The sequence below is a fragment of the Anoplolepis gracilipes genome, chromosome 4, assembly GCF_047496725.1.
Source record: "Anoplolepis gracilipes chromosome 4, ASM4749672v1, whole genome shotgun sequence".
In the NCBI taxonomy this organism is placed as follows: domain Eukaryota; kingdom Metazoa; phylum Arthropoda; class Insecta; order Hymenoptera; family Formicidae; genus Anoplolepis; species Anoplolepis gracilipes.
In genome coordinates this window covers 3,544,441-3,565,042 of record NC_132973.1, presented here as the reverse complement: position 1 = coordinate 3,565,042, position 20,602 = coordinate 3,544,441, and the positions used below count along the sequence as shown (strand labels likewise).

The following is a 20,602-nucleotide window of genomic DNA, read 5'->3' as shown; positions in this document are numbered from 1 at the left end:
TATTCTTTCTGCAATTAAAATGAAAGAGATACATAATTAAGTGTTGGACAGAAAAGGAGAAAAAATAGAGGACGTACTACAAACTGCTTGTACTCGGGCATAAACAACCATGTAATACATATTATACACAGAAAGTCAACTCTAATGACAGTTTTGTATAAAGGACGCAGCAAATAACAGCCTTTATATTATACGGTCACGCGATTGGTTAATTATTCTGTCCCGTCAATCTGAATAAGCCTTTATGATATTTCACATCAATTCTACAAAATAGCGTGCACATATCAGACAAGCTAATAATCAAGAGGGAAAAATATCTTAAAAACTCTGAATTTATAGCTTGTACGTATTTATATTTATTAGCAAACATGGGAAAATTGGATGTTAAATTGTTGCGATATTTGACAGCAGAAGATTTTCGTGTTTTAACAGCGGTATGTATTTCTTAACCTATAGAATTTCTTAATTTTTTTGTATTTTTTAAAATAAAATATTACAAATTATTCGAAAAACTTATAATACTTTTTTCTTAATGATCTCATTTTCTTACAATAAAATTGTACACATTTTATTGCGTCAAATAATGGCTTTTAACTTTTAAAATATTTTTTTTATACAAAAAATATTTTATTTATTTAGAATAATTAAACTAAATATTTATTTAATTTCTTTTTTTAGATTGAAATATGCTCAAAAAATCACGAACTTGTACCTGGAATACTTGCTGCAAAAATAGCAAATCTGCGTTATGGCGGAGTTCAAAAATTGTTGAAAGATTTGTGTAAGCACAAGTTGCTTAGTTATGAACGAGGAATGCGATGTGAGATATTGAAAATCAGTTGCATATAATTCTAAGTTTTATTAAAAACGCATTTAAAAAAATGTTTAATAAATTTTAATAAATTTTTAGATGATGGTTATCGATTGACAAATGCTGGTTATGATTACTTGGCTTTGAAAGTCTTAACACACAGAGGAACAATTTCTTCTTTTGGTAATCAGATTGGTGTTGGCAAGGAATCTAATATCTATATTGTCGCCAATGATGAGGGGACCTCTTTATGTCTAAAGTTACACAGACTAGGTAGAACATGCTTCCGAAATATTAAGGGAAAAAGGGATTATCATCAGCACAGGCATTCCGCATCTTGGTTATATTTATCAAGAATTTCGGCAACCAGAGAATTTGCCTATATGAAAGTGCTCTTGGATAGAGGTTTCCCTGTGCCAAAGCCAATTGATTTTAACAGGCATTGCGTTATAATGGAGCTGGTTGAAGGTGGACCTCTGTAAGTTTATCAATAACACTTGGATACTGTATAGTTTTATATACTGCTTTAATTACAGCTTATTTTATTTACAGATGTAATGTACATGAAGTAAACAATGTGGAAGCATTGTACGATGAACTCATGGATTTGATTGTTAGATTGGCAAATCATGGTGTTATACACGGGGACTTTAATGAATTTAACATAATGATCAAAGATGATGGCAAGCCAGTTATTATTGATTTTCCACAGATGATTTCTACGGAACATGAGAATGCAGAAGAATATTTTCAAAGAGATGTAAATTGTATTCGTGATTTCTTTAAAAGACGTTTTGGATTTGTGAGTGAACTGTACCCAACTTTTCAAGATATATCGTAAGTAGTAAAAGAATGTATAGTTTTCATTTCTATTATTCTTAATTATTACATCTTTTATTAATTTATTAATAAATAACGTTTGATTTCTTACAGTCGTGAGGATTGCATAGATGCTGAGGTCCATGCTAGTGGTTTAATGAAACAGATGCAAAAGGATCTCTTAAAAGAACTGAACGTAACAATAGAAAATGAAGTTGAAAACGAAGAAGACAGTGAAACAGAAACATACGAGAATTGTATTAATAATGTCGAAGATTTAGAAGATCAAATAAACAATATACAACTTGAACCTGAAATCTCTAAAAAAGAAGATTCTGTTTTTACACATGATATAGTGATAAAAAATAAACATATTGAGGAAGTGTCTACAATAATATATTTTGAGAAACAAAATAATTCAGAAAATAAATGCAAAGAGAATAATGAAGATTTAGCTATAGAAAATATAGCAGTTGATAAAGAACATAGCAAACATGCATTATATGATTTATTATCAAATGCGGAAGATGAAGCATCCATTAACGATTATGATGACGTTCGAAGTATACGAAGTGTCTCAACAGCTGCTACAATTGCACCAGAAATGATAAAAAAAAGAGTGAAACTCGCGCTTGACAATCGCGAAAAGAAGAGTCAATCAAGGAGACTACTAGTTAAAGGAGAAGCGAGCGTAGTGACGAGGACACGAAGGGAAAATAGGGATACAATTAAAGACAGTTTAACAGGAATTTGGAGTTTGGAATGAAACACTGGTCATATATTGTATGTAAGTCATTTAACTCTAATTAAAAAGATATTTTGTTAATAATTTGATATAAATACATATTTGCGAATATAAATGGATTTTTCCACATGTTACACTCCCACTATACCTATTGCTATCATATTGTTATCTTATATGTGCTGTATGTGCGTTACGCTAATACGTTACATAATTACACAACACAAACATGTTTCTTGTTTTTCTCAAGTTTTATTTAAAAACTACATGCGTGCATTTAATTTTGATTAGATAAGATAGTAAACATATTTGAGATAACTGTAGAAACGTTCATAATGTTAATGTTGAATATTTTTCTCCTTGTAGAAAGACAATAATTCTATATAAAACGTAGTCGTCTCAGAAATACTCAATCCGTTATTTGTTCCAATTATACATAATTAATATATTATTCATTCATGCATATTAATAATATTCTTAATAATATGACATGACTAGTACATAATTACAGAATATATTAGTTTCAATACAACAAAATGATATTATGATTCGCCTTCTATTAAATCCGACTTGAAAATTAACGTACATAAGATTTATACATTATTAATAAACAGTTTCACCTTGAGTACAATATTGTCAATATGAATATTAATTTGAAAATTATTTTAAGATCGGATAGTTTGTGAGCTAAATTAAACATAGATATTTTAAAAAGATTTTTCTCATATATTAAACAAAAACTCTATTCTTGGACCCAAAAGTGAAATTCTTATATTTTAACATATGTTACATTACAATGTTTTTCTGATATGTGATATTTGTAGGACGTATTTTATAGCTGAATTTTTTTTATTTCTTCCTTTACTCTCTTCCATCTAGAATTTAACAAAATTCTTTCTTTTCACGTCGAATCAATTGCTATAGTTTTAAAAAATATATCTTTTTTCTAGATATATATACAAGTCATGCACTAGATGAAGATAAACATATATACATATTTATAAGATTTCTAAAATTCCCAAAGAAACTTTAAATGTTATTAATTCTACTACAAGAAGCAACAATTTAATCAGCAGTTTAATCAATGTATAAATGAAAGTATAATCTATAGATTGTGTTATATATCTTATGGTATATTACATCACGTTACTTTACAAATGTACAACGCCACACGTGACTGCGAGGACATAAGGCTCATTGACAGCTGGAAGGAAAAGCAAGATTGGAATATACGGTGCGCGGATCGATTTATTAGTTCCAACAAAATAGTGTATCTCCGCGACACAACGCCAATGGTGTAATTGCGAAATATGAAAAACTCGAAGAGTTCAATAAATTCGCGCCCATCGAAAGAATACTCGCTGCTGGTAGTGGTGGAATAAAGTCTAGCGGACGATAATAAGACTGGTGATAGCAAAGTATATATACGTACAACTGCGACGCGTGTATATATAGCAGCGATTCTCTCGTGAACGTTGAGTTTCTTGGTTTCGCCCGTCCTGTGCTTATCCTTAAGTGTGAATTTCTTCAACGACAAGCGGATCGCATCTCGTTGCAGTATCTTTTCTTATTAAATCTCCAAACCATGCCTCAGAACAATCTCAGTGCTGTATTGTATGGCATCAACGATTTGCGCCTGGTTAGTATTTCATGCAAATGCAGATGATAAGCTTGCACTACTGCGCCTGCTCGTGCTTGAATCGAGTGCATCATTCTTATGATCTTTTGATTAAGCTTGCAATTTTCGTTAATCTAATATTTTATTATAACTTCCCGGGAAAAAAAAGTCCATATAAAATTGGCCATATATGGATTTTGTCAATATCTGAGCACATCTTGCCAAATATAGTTATATATAATAATATGATAATTAAATAAAATCATATATGATATCATATGACTTTATTTAATTATCATATAATATTATGTATGACTATACTTTGTAAGACATGATCAGATATTGACAAAATCCATATATGACCAACTTTTTTTTCCGGGTTATGAAGGACGATGAAAAAAATAGCGTAAATGCCACGTCAAAACATTATTAATACATTGTTTTATTAATAGCTTGAAAAATGATAACTATTTTTATTTCATATAATTAATTGCAGGGCAATTATAATTTTTGCATAATATCGGAGATATAATATTATAATATAATAATATAATTTTTATTTTAAAATATTATCCTATTAAATTTGTGATTTTCGTAGTATTTATAACGCTTATCTAAAAAAAATTTATAACATTTATTTTCTTTTATATTTTTAATTGCGTTTCTTGTCTCTCTCTTTTTTGTTTTTCACGATTTTTGTATTTTACGACATTTGTTTTTATTTCTACTTATGCCTTATAATTTATTCGCGTATATTCATAATCTAGTTTTATATCTTTAATAATTTCATAAATTTATAATATTTTATATTTTAACATTTTATTAAATTTCGCGTCTATTTATAGTTTATAAATTTGACTTTATTTGCTTTTATATATTTTTTTAGATTTTCTTATATTTGTTTTCACTGCTCGAATATATGTTTATTTTGAATACAGAGAGTGTAAAATAATATAGCTAGAAAGAATAGATCTCTACATATTTCGAAAAAAATAAAGGTGATGTTTGTTTTGATTATGTATCACATCAGTTAAATAAACGTTATAATAATAATAATAATACTTTTCCGACCGAGAAAGAGAGACAGAGACAAACAGACAGACAGAGAGGGAGAGAGAGAGAGAGAGAAAGAGATTACAATTGTTTACTTGATTTTAGTTCTATTTACGTCAATTTTAGTTTATAAATTGACGTTAATATTGCTTAAGATATATTGTAAAATATAAAGTTATTTTTTATATTAATAATATATACAGAATAATTAATGTAGTAAAATAATTAGTTATTTTTTTGAAAGGGAGGAAATCTCGAATATCACAAATAGATTCATAATTTTACAAAATAAATTTCTAACAATTCTTCTGTACTTACTGATCTTTTAAATAAAAATAACGTAGCATCGCGTATATAATTATACTTGTTTTTTGTAAAAAAACAGGAAAGCTATAGATAATTTTATTTATATATTTCTAACACACGAAATACGAATATAAGGTAATGAATATGATGGATAGTCTTATTGAGATTATCGTAAATGTGCGGATTTGTTAACGTTTGAAGTTATCATTTTTGCGATACGCGTTGACTCTTAATACAAGAGAATGCAGCCGCTTTGTAAATTGATTGCACTTAGCACGTAATTTATTGATCTTTAAATTTGCATTCGAACATTTGCATTAAATAAAAGAATCTCTTTATCATATTAAAACAATTTTTTCAGTTTTCAATAAAAAAATAAAGAATAGGCGAACTTGAAACCATTTCTTGAAGATTAAAGTTGATGATATTTCTGCACCTGTATCTCTGCACATTTTATATAATTTTTTGTAAAATGTATATAAGATAATGAATAAGATAATCTTTCTTTATCATTATAAAAATTCTTCGATTAAGTCTAATGGGTTAAATATTGATTAATCTTTCTTCTTCTAGGAGAACACGAGTATCGAAGAACCAGACGATGATGGTAAGAAATATCACTTTTTTATTTATTATTGTTATCTTTCTTAACATTATATCACAATAGAATAAATATTATAAACAAATTTTAAATATACACTTAATGATAAGAAAAGTAAAGAATGTAATTGACTTTAACAATATTATTTTCACAAACCATATAAATTAATCATTGTGTTTGCATTGTGCTAGCAATATTATATTCTTTTTAAAAAGTTTTGCTCGAGCGTGAAAACCCATTTTTATGTTTGTTTAATATGCGAAAGAAGAGCCACTTATTTGAGCGTTGCATAACATCTTTTATGAATCAATTTACATTGAGTGCTATTAACATGTGCGATGATGCTCAAAGTAATATCTAACACTCTAGATATATATACATACATCTAAAGAACGTGATAAGAGATAATTTCTTCTTAAAGTTGCTACTGTTGAATAATTTACAAGTATATTTAGATTTCACATTTTAATTGAAAAGATACTTTATCTTCTATTTTTACTCGTTTTTTTTTAGATAAATAAAAGAAGTTACTGTAAAATTATGAAAAAAACGAAAAGAGCTATATAAAACATTGACCTAGAATAAGAGTTAACTACATCGTGATACTAGAGAATTGATAAGAAAAACAATGAATTGTTTTTTAATAGATTGGGAAACAATTTTAGTTTAAAAATTAGAGAAATAAAATAATAACAAAACTAAAGTAATAATGAAAGTAATAAAAACAAATTACTCCACTATGATAAAATTTGAAAAATTGATCTAATATAATAATCGAGAATATGATGAATAAAATATTGACAGGGATAATAAAAAATAGATTACTAGCAAGATATAGAAAATATTATTTTTTGCAGAGGTGCTTTTGGAAATGGGATGCGTAGGAATTTGCGGATCAGATGTCCATTATCTCGTTAATGGAAGGATTGGCGATTTTATCGTGAAAAAACCCATGATCATCGGTCATGAGTCTTCTGGTACTGTTGCCAAACTTGGGAAAAATGTTAAGAATTTGAAGGTACGTATATCACTTATGTTGCATATATAATATATACATTTACTTATAGTTATATTTTTACCAGATTGAGCGCGCTATTATCGAAGAATTATGTGTGTTTTGTGTTATTTTCATGTATAATAAAATATAATAAAATATACTCTTATGGATATTCTTCATTTCTTGTACAGATTGGCGACCGCGTTGCCGTTGAACCCGGCATTCCCTGTAGGAAGTGCAATTTTTGCAAGGAGGGACGTTATAATCTATGCCAGGACGTAGTGTTTTGCGCGACTCCGCCTGTGGATGGTGCCTTGAGACGTTTCTACAAGCACGCAGCTGATTTCTGCTTCAAGTGAGTTTAGCTAATTATATATAGGTGTTCCAAGTTTTTTTCTGCCGAACTGGGCTAGTATGATAACGCCTATTCTTATTATTAATACGATTAATACAATATTTTCATTACAATAACCGTAGATGAAAATCTACATATAAATGTGAGTTGTACAACTTACTGATTACAAGTATCAATATTAATAATAATAGAATGATTACCTTCGATGTTATCAAGTAGTAAACACAACACCAATCTAATCTGTTTACAAGATTTGTGTTTACTCATACGATAAATGCAGTATCATATTAATAATAAAGTCTATTATCATTTCATTTAATTTTTGTTATAACTTTTTAATAAAGCATTTATAAGTCTATATAACATTTTTCTTCTTATTTCTACTTGTAAAACGTATTAGCGCAGTTGGCATAAGAAACTTGGAACACCCTACATATTTTGTTCATATAAATTTTAGTTGTAAAATAATAATAAGCAAACATAAGTACAATGCTTATATATAATTTTATTCAATATAATATGTATAATTTAATGAAAAGAAATAATTTTGTAAATTAAGAAAAATTAATTATGTAACAGATTGCCTGATCACGTGAGTTTAGAGGAAGGAGCGCTTTTAGAGCCGTTGAATGTGGCAGTATTTGCTTGCAAACGTGGTGGAATCGGCATCGATTCTACAGTATTAATCCTGGGAGCTGGCCCGATTGGCTTGGTGTCATTATTGGTAGCTAAAGCTATGGGCGCAAACAAAGTAGTTATCACGGGTATGTGGTTAAAAGATAACATCTTAGACGGAAGAGAAAAGTGTAGAAAGTTTAGATAATTCTTTATTTTATTTATTTAATATGTATACATTACTTTTATTTAAATAGTCTGCAAACAATTGAAAGAAGCGTAAGATTGACAAGTAAATTTTTTGTTAATTTTTTTACAGTAAAAATAATAAGAATAATGAAATAAAGCACGCCACGTTCTTAAAAATTTCTTTTTTTATTAAATTATTTTATTATTATTATAAAATAATATATATTCGTCATATTAATGTTTTTATATCAGTTTATGGAAAATTAAACGAGCTACAAAATGTCGTTGGAGGAAAATACTTGTAGTGATTACATTATCGTAGTGATAAAGAAATTATTTTGAGAATGTATTTGATAAATCGTTTTGTAATCGGAATTTACAAATGGTAAAAGATTCATCAAATTACGTAATTATATCGATAAAGAGAGAGAGAGAGAGAGAGAGAGAGAGAGAGAGAGAGAGAGAGAGGGAAAGAGAGAAAGAGATATTCACATTATATTTGAAATATGGAGATTGTGTAACTATGTTGCAATCGATTGCGAGATAAATTGTCGAGATCACTTAGCATGACAAATACTAACTGTGAAATAAGAACATGCATTGTTGAGATCACATAGTCACAATGTGGTGTGTATCATGTAGTAGTCATTTTTCTATTTGAATTGTGTAAAAAGCATAGAATAGTGTCTCTTCAAAATACTATCTTTTTTCTAATACATATATTTCTTTTGTATAGATAATACTAGTATAGATAATCTTTTGTATAGATAATACAATACATTTTACAAGTAGTATATAAGTTCTCTTTCAATGATTTCTATGTAATATGTAATTTTATAGAAAGTGTAAATGACATGTAAATATAGGCATGATTTATATTTATAGATCTTATAGAAAGTAGACTGGCGATGGCGAAGAAACTCGGCGCCGACGCCACATATCTGTTGCAAAAGGATAAATCAGAAAAGGATGTAGTAGCTGACATTCATGCAATTTTTGGTGATGCACCTAACAGAACAATAGAAGCGTCCGGTGCACAAGCTTCGATACGCTTATCGATGCTTGTAAGTTTCAAAATATAGATCTCTCTATAATGTATATATATATATATATATTGATATATATATATTATATTATATATTATATATTATAATATAGGTAACAAAACCTGGTGGAGTTGCGGTACTAGTGGGAATGGGTGCTCCAGAAGTACAAGTTCCATTATTAAGTGCCTTATGCAATGAAGTCGACATCAGAGGTGTTTTCCGGTATGCAAATAGGTAAGAGTAAGTTTCCATTAATATTAAAATATAATGACATTTTAAATATAATGATGTATTAAATAGAGTTACATATTAAATATAAATGACATTTTGAGACCTTGTACCCAATTAAATTGAGAACACAGAAAATTGTCTCAGATCAAATTAATTATTACCATAAATAACTGCTTTTTTGAAAAAATAATAGTTAAGACATATATATATACATATATATTTTTTTTTTTTTAATTATAATTATTTACTCTTTAGAGAGACATTCAGAATTAACTTAATATTATATTTAACAAAACTTTGATATATATTTAAACTTTGATATATATAATATGTTTAATAAAACTTTTTCTAAGTGATTTTTTCGATTCATAGCTATAATGACGCATTGAATCTTGTCGCGTCTGGCAAGGTAAACGTAAAGCCATTGATCACTCACCGTTACAAACTAGAGGAGACCAAACAAGCGTTCGAGACTAGTAGAACAGGAGCAGACGGTGCTATTAAAGTTATGATTCACTGTAAGTAAATGGATCATAGCAAGATTTTGGATATTAGCATTTCAAATATAATTATGGCGTCTTGTAAAAAATGTTAAGAAAGAATTTTAATAACATGTTAATCTGAATTTTATTCTTATGTATTCTTATGTAGTATGTTATAGCTTATATGCAAACATAATATGAAAAAAAATTAAATAAATATATTCAATATATCTATATGAATATATGTTGACGAAACTGAAATTTTGAAGAATATCTCAATTTCAATATTGCATGAATTTTTTACCATGTTATCTCATATAGCACTATACTCTGTCAAATTCTACTTTATACGCTATGTATTGCGTTCAACTTATCTACTATTTTAGTCTGATGTAAGAAACATTTTTCAATTATTGTGCAAAACTCGCATATGTATAATGCGTTATTGTACATAGGTATAATAACTTCAAAGAATGGAGATATACATGCAATACGAAACGACTGATAAATTTCAATGACGACAATATATATATATATATCTATATATATTCCTGTTTATATTTTTTTTAAATATTATATTTTACATAATAAAGTTTTATTCTTAATGAAACTGTCAACACAAAAAAATATCCATCAACATGTATATTCAATATATGTCTCTCAATATATAAGACTTTTTTATTTTTAATATATCCTTGAAACACACATAAACGCATCTGTCATCTACATTCTAATATTTTTTAATTACATACTTAAAATTTATATAGAGATTTAAACTTATATTCATCAATTTCAATAATTGCATGATAAAATAATAGCAATTACGAATCGATCATAGCTTGCGAATTAATACATAATATTTTAATAATCGCTAAAATATTTCGAATTTTACACTCGTGTTAAATAATAGATCTATTCATTTTTGTTGCATTTTTCCATAATTATATTATATTCTTTTCTTTTTATCTTCTCTAAATGTATACTCGTTTCATAATAAGTGTAGAAACTATAAAAGGATAAGTTTAAATGCTGTGCTGTGATTGGTTTTATTGTTCTGATTTTTCAAAATTCGCGGCGTCGCCTCTCGAACCATACATCTCATGTCAGTTACAATCGCGTCGCGACAGCTCGCGGAGTCGTCTACGAGCCGCTCCGTATTTTTCAGGCTTGTTACTTCATAAAAATAAATCTCATGTATAAAAAAGTGTCGCGAATATACTCTCGTAAAGTATCAGTCGTTCACTGTCATACAAGTATCGCGCACAATAATTATTTTACGCTAATATCGTGATTTCGGTATCTACGAGCCATTACCGAGTGCCTGGGATGAATCGTTTCACCTATTTCATCTCGTTATTCTTTCGTCGAGATGCAACGAAAATGCGATTGGAGCATAATTATCGCCAATAGTATGTATATTTCATGCTAATTAGTTATATGTCAATCATTTTTCAAGGCTGTGGGTATCTAGTATTATTGCATTAATATTCTTTCTCTCTCTCTCTCTTTCTATCATAAAACGGTAAAATTGCAAACGAGCGCGAAATGTATTAATATCTACTTTTGAACAGTCACGTGATCATGACGTGCTATGACGTCGTGATGCCACGTGATGCCTCGCTGTCGCCATCTTAAGTAGTGGGACGATATGTATTATACGCCACATCCAGCCACATATACGCGATTCGCGCGTTCTTCGGTATCGTCTGATACGATTTGTTTGGAAACGATGAATTATTTTACATAATTATAAGTTATATGTATTAGTTTGAGCGATGCTAATTATCCACGTTTGATATTATATCTCGCTGAATCACAAAATTAACGAGTAATGTGTGTTTTATGAATACGCAATTTATGATCCGAATGTGATGCTAGATTGCATCAATTTAATTGAAGAACTTTGATTTGATTTAAGGTTTGTTTAATAATATATTTTATTTACAAAAAATTCATGTTATCTTTACAGAAACATAAGAGGGAATAGGGATTTAGATAACCTTAAAATGTCTTCATCTGTTGTGACCAAATTAACCGTATAAATTGAATAATAAAATGTAACAATAAATATGTACACAGTATACAAATATATATAGTATTCCTACATATGTGTAGGCAAATTTATTAATTATATAATTTTGAAATTTGGTTATATTATTTTATAATACATTATTATATTACTTAGAACTCTTTAATTATTATGAATATAACGATATAAGAATTATAATATTTTCTTGTCCAATAAATGCGAATATTAATTATTGTTACAGACTGGGAGCTTTAAAAGTTTGAAACTATAAAGTTATACAACAAAGTGTATTGTCGTTATCACTGACAACTCCAGAGAAAAAGTTTGTAAGTAATTTGTGTATATTATAATTTAGATATATTTGCATATGTTAATATTCTTATTAAAATTATTGGTGATTTGGATTGTTATAGATATCAAAACACTGCGAGGGAATTTAAAGGTTGAATTTCTACAGATTATTTTATTTATATCGCAGCATGAGAGGGAATAAAATATCTACTGAACGTAAGTACGCAAAATAAAATTTCAACTTTATCATTACCAAGAGGTGATGTTATGACCATTTATTATTATTATTAAAAAACTTTTATTCTCTCTTTTTTTGAGAAATACTAGAAATGAAAAAATTTAATTCAATGTTGGAAAAAAATTATTTTATCATATAATATATATATATATATATATATATATATATATATATATATAAATACATGTAATATATAAAATATAATTTTATGTATTTAATTAAATGCATAGTATATAAATTTTGACAATTGTAGCATATGAAAATATCTTGGTATTGTTAAGGTTAATGGTATTTTTCTGCATGTCTATGCTTTTATGCATGTTGCTTAGCGATATGTAAAATTGCTTGAAATATTTTATTATATAATAATTCAAATTTGCAAACAGACTGTGATATATTTATTATCTGCATATATTTATGTTGACGAAACAATTTTTTTATTATATAAAACGGTGTGATGAGACTAAATATTTTCTATATTAATATAGAGAAAATAATAATAAGATTTAAAATAATGCTTATATTCTAAAAATGCTGTTGTTAAGAAAGTTATGTTCATCTAAGAAAATATAGGCAGTTGAAATTAAAATCTCATGATTTTATTAAGCACTGTTGTGTAATTTGTAGAATACTTGGAAATATATATATTATTTCAATTTTATATCTTATTAATAATTCACATATGGATTACACTTTATCACTTAAAATATTTACTTTTTGATATCAGAATCGTTGTTGAGTAAGTAACTAAATATTATATATGGTCTACGCTTTTTGCGATAAAACTTTGGTTTATTATCAATTCACACTGAAATATAACGTATACAAAAACGCATTAAGTGGTTTCGCGCACTCGCATTCAACAGCGAGCATAGAGAGATGAGAATCATTTTAACCATCTGCAGCATTGTTCACTAACAATAGCACTGCGTGACTTCTTCTATTAGCCTTCTATATTACCGAGTACATACTTCAAATATATGCTCCATATAGTTCTTTAGCTATACTTGAGTAAACTGTCAAGTATACGTATCGTCGTAAGTATTAGACTTCATAGTCTTGAAGCCAATTTAGTTAACAATAAACTGATTAAATAAATAAATTATATATGATAAATATAGCGCATACAGAGCAGAGTGAATAATTGCTTAAAGGATATTATTAAATACTCTTTGTTAAATAAAAGTGAAATTCAAGTTTTCAAATATACATATACTATTAATTTTATGAAAGAAATTATAAATTATGTAAAATTAGAAACTGCAGACAGAATATCATGAAAATCATTGTTGAATTATGATTAGTAATGTTAGTAAATGAATTTAATTAAATAATTAAAATTAAATAATATCGTTCTCTGACGCTTGAAAAAATATTATATTTATACTGTCATACATAGAGAAATGAATGTCATTGCCTTAATTATTTCATTAATGATTAGTTCTTCAGTGATATGGTTTTGACAATTGCATTTTGTAAATATCGGAAGGGTAGGGAAAGAAATGCATAATTTTGCGAGCTATTGCCATAAGCTTTATTATATGCATGAAGTCAACTTGTTCATCTTTGATCATCTGTAGATATCGATGTAATAAAAAAAGCTTGGCGGGGTCGCGCGCCCATTTACAGACAAGCGGTTAGCTGCGAACCCTTAGAAAGCTTTGATAATAGAACAGCGCGACTCCTTTTATTAGCTCCCCGCGTTACTGAGTGGTGCTTGACGAGTATTTGTCCATCCGGTGGATGAGCGTCAACATGCATATAACTTTCGTGCGTTGCGTTTGCACGTGCCGTTTATCGTTGGAAAGTTGGAACAGCGAAAAATATCAAATAAAATTTATTCCTTTTGGATTCTACTTTCAATGATAATATCTTCAAAATAGCTGTTTGTATTATTTCAATTAATACGCCATTCCACTATGCTATCAAATATAAATATGTATCTAAATATGTGAACGTGTTCATTAAATAAATTCCATTTTATTATTTCGTTAGATTGTACACAAAATTTTTCTACTATTGAATATGATTTTAACAAGGCATTTGCTGAAGTCTCAATATAAAATCCTATTAAAAGTTTATTATTATTTAAGGTGAAAATCACTACTTTTCTTATACATGTAAATTTTGTAACTCATTTAGTTAGCAAATCTAAAATGATAAAGCTACATTTCATTGTGAATTAATTTAAAAATAATTTTTTTTACTATATTTTTAAAATTTAATTGACTATTACTTTCTTTAATAATTAAAATTTGTTATGTCTCAGTATTAAATATCTTATAGTTAGAATTCAGTTTTTTTGCTCAAAGTATTGACTTTGAAATGTTGACAGATTTTAATTAAAAAAAATCTGACATGTGAAAGTTTTACTTGATAATAATACAGTTTTGTACATTAATATCTCGGATTAGTATTATACTTTTTTATAAACTTCTTAAATATTTAATTCCGAGTTAATAATATGTATTTAACGTTGAGATTGTTTCTTAAAACGCAAGTTTATGTCAATATTGCAAATGCAATGGATGGTGAAAAATTTCTCTTAAAACAGTCGTTTTCAAAAGTTCGTTTCGAACACAATCATGCGTGTAAAATTTTCTGTTGTCGCTAGTCGAAACGGTCGTAATCTCGGATATTCGTAGAACGGGGACGCGCCTCGCGCGGTGTTACATTATCGGAGACGGCGGATAATTAATTAGAGTGCCGGTGCAAACAGAGCAGATTCGGCAGGACGAGGACGACAGCGGGGACCGGCCGTTCCCGCTCGTTCGAGAACTCCGGGCGTACCTTGCGCGCTTGTTCGTGGCCGCTCGTCATGCCGCAAATATAATTGACGGCATTTCCCACGAGAGCACGACGGCGCCGGTTGTGCATACGAACGCTCGCCACGTTGACGTGGTTGGTGTTTCCTTGTTGGAAGTGCGGCTTCCGAGTTTGCCCGCGCATATTTGCACGCGGCCGGGATATAGGCAGACGGACACGGTGATATATACGTTTAATCGCTTCGATAACCGATCGCTCGTGTTTGTTCGTCGCTGTTCGCTTTTGAGTCTGTTCAATTGGATTGACTTGCGAGAATGGCTTCGCTATTTGTTACCTCTATTAGTAAGGAGTTTCTGTACAAAACGTTTGTCAAAAACACCCGTGGCATTCACCTGTTCTGTCGGACTGTTGTTGATATATTTTTTTTTATTTGCGTCGCGAATATATAGTAACGTTGCAAAAAGTTTGTCGAATAAAATAAGTCGAAATTTTGTAATTCGTTATATAATGTGTAGGCTTTCTTATTCATCGCATGATTTATTTATTCGTATGTGTCTTTAAACTTCTTATTTATTATCATCGTATAATTTTGGTGCCTTTTTAATCACAATTACACATAATTCAGAAACTATATCCTTGTTTTCAACACATTCTTCCCAGCCGAGGATTCGATTATACAAATATACCATCTTCTCGTACAATTTTTTTTTTAAGTTAAATACATTGGCTAGAATCTTATAAATTTTAATTTTTCCTCCAAAATAATTAATGCCTCAATATTATAAGAGTTATTATTCTTCACATTATATGGTTTCTACAGCTTGGATAGAGTGCGTGATTTCCAGAATATCCTATATAAAGTCGATCGATGTTTCTCCCATACAGAAGTTAATATATGTAGTTTTATACCTTTACTTTGCGGTTTCTTTTCGCGTGCACGTGCGCCTTTCAGCATTTTACGAAGGGCTGTGCTTTGGCAATAGCGGAAATAGCGGTATCAGTCTTGCGGTCTGGCAGCTGCGAGTTGTCTGAGCATGAAGAGATCCTAGCCAGAAACCTTAAAATCGAAAGGAATACTCGGATAATCGTCATCTAATACCCTAACCGTATACCCTTCTAAGGCACATGCATGTAGAATATCCTGTGTTTGAAATATATCTGTTGCAATGGAAAGGCAATGCATATGCATGTATAATATTATGTACACTTATGGTGTCAATGTATAATCTTTTAGTAACGTAACTGTTCTATTATTTGTGCATTTAAAATTGCAAGATCAAACATAACATATTGCATAGTATGTAAAGAATTGTATAAATAAAAATAGTTTAGGGAACATTAAAGATCTAATTAGCTTCATTTTTTAACATAGAATTCTTTATAATATTAAGATTTATATTATTTAGAAAAAAATATATGTGTATATATTTAACTAATTATTTTATTAATAATAAGAGAAATTTTTATTAGATCTTTCCCTGTCTTCACGAACTTTGATGATGTGTTTTGATTTCGGAATTTGAATTAAAATATCTAGTTAGATTCTTATTTTTTTCTTGACAGCTACTAAGAATTTTCAAACTGAATTGTTTCCCTTTGCTTCTTTATTTTTCTGTATGTTTATGTATTTCTAGTATAACTAACTTTTATTTTAAGCAGAAAATGTTATTTATACAAACAATCGTTGCAAACTTCAATTTGCAGATCTCCAAAACTGGGCCTATTTGGATTTTAAATCCGACTCTTCTCTTTTTGGATATGTATTTTGGTATAATTATTTAGTTTTTTGATATAATTATTTTATTCCTACAGGTAGATGCAGAGGGTGTGAAATACATTTATATAATACGAGAAATAAGAAAAACAGTGTATGTTTATGTATTTTTAGAAAGAGAATAAATATCTTGTACTTTGTAAATATATTTTCCTTTTAATTATTATGTTAATCTTTATATTAATAATTTTTATATAAAAAAAGAAAATTTATAGACAGTAAATGGAAGTGTGAAAATTTATTTTGCATCACATAGAAATGAGATTCATCATGTGTAGATCGAATACTCTATAGGAAATTATATATATATAATTCGTAAAAATAAATCAATCATGTGTTTTGAATGAATAAAGTTTAAAATATAGACAGGGTATATATGTTTTTTATATATTGGGATAGTTAATTTTTTATTTATTTATTTTTTATTTTGTGGATTAATTTTTTTCGTATAATACCATATGTAATAGAATACCATATATATATATATATATATATATATATATGTTTTTCATATAATACCATACGTACAACATATGGATAGCAAGAAAATTTTAGATTAAATGTGAGGTCGTTGTATATACTTTTTTTTATTAAACTGTCTGTATTTCAATCTGCTTTTTCATCAGTTACGATCATTGCGCACGGAATTTAATAATCGCGGTTGACAGTAGTATCGATTTTCGGTTTGACGCCTATCCCATAATATTCGTTAATTCAATCTGTGTCGAGAGAGCAGTCCGTTTCTAGAGACAAGAAGCAGACCAATACGCGGCGTCCTAATTGCGTTAGAGTAATTACGTTATACGTGTTTCAGGCAATAACACCCCACCAAACAATAATACTGTACAGATACCGGCGGTTATTACGCGCTGGAACAATTACTAAATCGTAATGAGCGACGTATCTGCGAAGGGCTATTGTGTAATTAGCCTCCGCGTTTCAGATTTAATTACGCGGTTTGAATATCGTATACTACGAAGGATGTCAATTGTTATACAAGCTAATGAAAAATTTATCTGACGTTATGACCATGATAATTACATACAATATTAATTCAACAGATAACACGCTATAATAACAATGTTTTTTCAGATTTTTTCAGGTTTTATGTGATGCACATTATATACATATATATATATTTTTTTTTTCTTTATTCTATAATATTCTTCTGGGTCTGTCTCTTTTTAATTTTATTTCGTTATATCATATTAATTTTTATGACAAATAAATTGCATTTATGTATGTATGTATGTATGTTGTATAATATAAAAAAGATATATTCTGGATTTTTTGCGTATCGCATCCTGATAAGAGATACTAGTATAAAACATTGTGTAATTAAATTAAACTGTTAAAGTGCGTACACTGACAAATTTTATATTGAAATTTGACTTTTGATAATTGATTTCGTAATTTGTTTTACGATCGTTTATCACAATAAGAATTAAGGTTACAACACAATTATATCCATTCGTTTTAGTCTTTTTTCATACATCGTGTCATGGATCATGAAGACAATAAAAAAATAGAGCAGTCGTTCTAATCTGCTATATTTATATCACACTAAATTTGGATTACCGCATCTGCGTGCGGCGACATTTTCACCCTCGCGTGTTCACTGAGGGTTGACCGCTTGTCTAATAATATCGCAGTACGATAAAAAAGTCCTCGGTAGAAGTTAATTGCCACGGTTTGCCGGTTGTCTTCTGTCTGATGAATGGCGTTATGACTTTACTCGTTTTAGTTTATCCTTCTTTTTTACTTTTACTGTTTTGCAATTATTTCGCGAAACAAGGATGTATCATTTAATTCTCGTTTAGTCTATTAAAGTTGTGAGAAACAAAAACATGTAACGGGTAGTTGTCTTTATTTCTTCTTATAATTGATTATCTAAATAACAAATATTTTAATCGAGATTTGAGACGTGAAAGTTGAGAGTGGCAGTTGAGACGTAAAAGTTAAGAAATGGCAATTGAGAGTTAAAAGTTGGAAGTTTGAAGTTTGTGCTTTCACATTGAAAGTCTACATAGGATATAAATTTATACATATTTGAAATTATATTTTTTTAAATTATCAGTTAATCGCAGAAAGAATATTTTACGCAAGGAATACAAAGATAGTTGCGTTTCTTCAAAGAATTTAATTTCGCGTAGCTGAAATACACAGTAAGTGTTTTGTTTGTTTTTAAATGAAACGCCACAGTTAATCTCCTTGCTATCAGATGCACTGAGCAGAACAACTCCCGGATCTTTTCACTCGGTGTGCTGGAATGCACGAGACAGCAGCGCAACCCTCCAACGCCAAATCCAGGGAAGGGTGGCGGTTACTAGCTCGCGAGTTCGCGTGGGAGGTCAGGTTGGATTGGGGGTAGGTGAGGCGACCCTACGACCTTCGACCAATCGCGATCTTTGCTTGGCATTGGCCTGCCAATAGGAGTCTGCCTAGCGTAACCCCACGGCATGACCTTATGCGCGATTCTCATCTTGCACTTTGCGCCGCGAAAGTTACCCCCAAACTACCCTCTCGTCGACGAAATCACTTGCAACGGCCAAAACCGTCCCCCCATCACCCGTATATAATACTCATTGCTCGTTTTGGTCAAACAATCTATACGGAAATATATACGTATAGCGCGGATGAATCGCAAATAGCATATCCCTGTACATATTCGACAATGCTATTTATATTACCTCATGTTTAATTGATTACTTATAGGATGAGTGATTCAATTGACAATACTATTTACTGTAATATTGTACACAATTGCTCAACATAGCTAACAATTATCTTAATAAAATATGAAAAAAAATATTTATTAATAACACGATAAATTAATCAAAATTAAGTTTTCGTTTTTTTTTTTTTTTTTTTTTTTACATATACTTCCAAAATAAAACTCTATTTAATTAAGTTAAGTAACAAAGAACTTATTCTAGATGAACGTTGGCAGGCTATAATAATATTAACGCGAAGATGAAAGGATCGATTATACGAGACTCGCGATTTACGTATTAACGCTTGCGTATTTATTTACACACATCAAAGGATGTTCTGCCACCGTTCCATTATCCCATCTCTGTCAAGAGAGAAGCATCGTTAATTTTATCCATTACAGACTGCAAGAAGGTTATACTGCAACAGAGGTAATTTCGCGTTATACTGAAGCTTGTGGCTTCATTTAATATCTAGGATAATAATTTGTAGCTGGGTTAAAGAATCTTGTACAAGTGTTTTCAAAACATTTTAACTTATATTTCTGCTGAAACATACTAACAATAAGTTTAATTGATAACAGTCGATCTTAATTTTCTTCTTGCAATCTGATGATACATTTATTTTTTGCACTATTTTATTTTCCAATTAATACATGTGATAGGATAAGGGAAAGAGATAGAAATAATTTAAGCTAAGGAAAAGTTTAAAAAGATATTTGCTTTCAAAAATATTGATCTCATCGAAGAATGTGTAAAGAGAGAAGTGCGCGATTAGTCTTTTTTCTTTTTCTTTTATTCTCTTCCTCTTTCACATTTTATTTATTTTATTTATATTTTAATTTCAACAATAATTTTTAAAAAATTTAAATAATATATAGTCGAATAATTATCAATTGTTCCAAGACGCCTTCTGTTTCGATACACG

General features: G+C 29.2%; 3 protein-coding genes across 8 annotated transcripts in view; all 3 read left to right on the top strand.

Annotated features, from left to right (window-relative positions):
* Nucleotides 1-25: 25 nt before the first annotated feature.
* Riok2 (RIO kinase 2) lies at nucleotides 26-4,012 on the top strand. 5 transcript variants are annotated; one of them, XM_072891401.1, is made up of 6 exons: nucleotides 26-434; nucleotides 679-820; nucleotides 911-1,289; nucleotides 1,364-1,648; nucleotides 1,745-2,413; nucleotides 3,484-4,012. In XM_072891401.1, exons 1-5 carry the CDS (start codon nucleotides 369-371, stop codon nucleotides 2,394-2,396), a joined length of 1,524 nt encoding a protein of 507 aa, XP_072747502.1. In that variant the 5' UTR covers nucleotides 26-368; the 3' UTR covers nucleotides 2,397-2,413; nucleotides 3,484-4,012. The 5 variants fall into 5 exon arrangements, with proteins under 5 accessions (XP_072747502.1, XP_072747501.1, XP_072747500.1 ...); XM_072891400.1 differs by having other exon boundaries at nucleotides 3,323-4,012; XM_072891399.1 differs by having other exon boundaries at nucleotides 1,745-2,417; nucleotides 3,323-4,012.
* On the top strand, nucleotides 3,878-10,536 carry LOC140665368 (sorbitol dehydrogenase). The gene is made up of 8 exons (XM_072891411.1): nucleotides 3,878-4,011; nucleotides 5,923-5,956; nucleotides 6,808-6,968; nucleotides 7,139-7,302; nucleotides 7,882-8,066; nucleotides 8,992-9,170; nucleotides 9,265-9,386; nucleotides 9,756-10,536. Exons 1-8 carry the CDS (start codon nucleotides 3,958-3,960, stop codon nucleotides 9,907-9,909), a joined length of 1,053 nt encoding a protein of 350 aa, XP_072747512.1. The 5' UTR covers nucleotides 3,878-3,957; the 3' UTR covers nucleotides 9,910-10,536.
* An 842-nt stretch (nucleotides 10,537-11,378) lies between these two features.
* The window catches only part of Svp (steroid receptor seven-up, isoforms B/C), a 278,507-nt gene continuing 269,283 nt past the window's right edge, over nucleotides 11,379-20,602 (top strand). Inside the window, exons 1-3 of one of the 2 annotated variants that reach the window (XM_072891408.1) lie at nucleotides 11,379-11,783; nucleotides 12,136-12,220; nucleotides 12,308-12,401. The gene's annotated coding sequence lies outside the window, so the exon portion shown is untranslated. Of the gene's footprint in view, nucleotides 11,784-11,812; nucleotides 11,977-12,135; nucleotides 12,221-12,307; nucleotides 12,402-20,602 lie in introns of those variants that run through there. The other variant, XM_072891409.1, reaches the window with a different exon arrangement.